Source organism: Geospiza fortis, unplaced genomic scaffold, assembly GCF_000277835.1.
Source record: "Geospiza fortis unplaced genomic scaffold, GeoFor_1.0 scaffold194, whole genome shotgun sequence".
Classification (NCBI taxonomy): Eukaryota; Metazoa; Chordata; class Aves; order Passeriformes; family Thraupidae; genus Geospiza; species Geospiza fortis.
In genome coordinates this window covers 3,055,742-3,057,059 of record NW_005054322.1, presented here as the reverse complement: position 1 = coordinate 3,057,059, position 1,318 = coordinate 3,055,742, and the positions used below count along the sequence as shown (strand labels likewise).

Below are 1,318 nucleotides of genomic sequence, written 5' to 3'. Positions count from 1 at the left end.
GTGGGAAGGGGCGGGAATCCGTGGTGGCCGCAGGATGTTCCAGTGTCACCGGATATCCTGGGTTCGAAGGTACCTACAAGGATCATCGCGTCCAGGTCCCTGCCCTGCACGGGACATGCCCAAGTGTCACACCATGTGCCTGAGAGCATTGTCCAAAAGCTTCTTGAGTTCTGTCAGGCTTAGTGCTGTGCCCACTCCCGTGGGGAGCTGTTCCAGTGCCCAACCGCCCTCTGAGTGAAGAACCTTTTCCCTGATATCCAACCCGAACCTGCCTTGACACAATTTCAGGCTGTTCCCTCCAGAATGGTCATGAGAGAAAAGAGATCAGTGTCTGCCCCTTCTTTTCCCCTCATGAGGAAGCTGTGACTGCAATAAGGGCTCCCCTCGGTCTCCTCCAAGCTAAACAGACCAAGGAAGCTCATCTGCTCCTCATACAGCTTCCCTTCAAGACCCTTCACCATCACTGCCCTCCTTAGGCTGCTCTCCAACAGCTCAATGTCTTTCTTACACTGTGGCGCCCAAAACTGTGCACAGGATTCAAGATGAGGCAGTGCCAGCGCAGAGCAGAGCAGGAAGTTATTCTCTCCTGGTACCAGAAGAGTTATCCCAGCATGCTGAAGAAAGACAGCAGCGTGTAAATGATCTAGGGGAACTGGAGGAGAAGCCTGGACAGAGGAGGCACTACCATAACGGTGCCCTTCTGTGTGGGAGTGAAATGGTGGCTAGAGGGGCAGCTCCTGTGAAAGGGATCAGAGCATCATGGTGTGCCCAAAGGCCACAAAAGTGAGGAAAACACAGCTGGTGAATGAGTTCCTGGGAATAAAAAGTAAAGGTTTAAGCTTAGCTTCCCAAAAAGGGAACTCATCAGTTGGAACAGGCTGCCCAAAGATAGGAGAGCATCTCAGACACTGAAAATGTCCCATGTCAGGAGAGAGAAAGCACCTGCCCATCCTACTTTGAGATGGGGGTATTTGGCTTAGAAAAGCCTAAGTCCTTATTTTACAGCTGTCTCTATCCCTGGGGAAGTTTTCCCCCTTTGCAGTTTACCCTTGTTATCTACCTTCTATCCACTGTGGGCACATGAAAGACTTGGACACGCTGGAGACACTGGCACAGGTTGCCCAGAGAAGCTGTGGATGCCCCATCCCTGGCAGTGCCCAAGGCCAGGTTTGCCAGGGCTCTGAGCAACCTGGTCTAATAGAAGGTGTCCCTCTCCACTGCAGGGGGTTTGAACTAGATGATCTTTAAGGTCCTTTCCAATCCAAACCACTCTATGATTCTATGGCATGGAATGCATTTTATTATCTTCCTCTCTTCT

At 51.4% G+C, this 1,318-nt stretch overlaps 1 protein-coding gene across 1 annotated transcript in view; it reads right to left on the bottom strand.

Annotated features, from left to right (window-relative positions):
• The window catches only part of GTF2F2 (general transcription factor IIF subunit 2), a 79,053-nt gene extending 78,967 nt beyond the window's left edge, over positions 1–86 (bottom strand). The window contains exon 1 of the mRNA XM_005420759.3: positions 78–86. Coding sequence (XP_005420816.2) covers positions 78–86 — 9 coding nt within the window. The remainder of the gene's footprint in view (positions 1–77) is intronic.
• Positions 87–1,318: the final 1,232 nt, after the last annotated feature.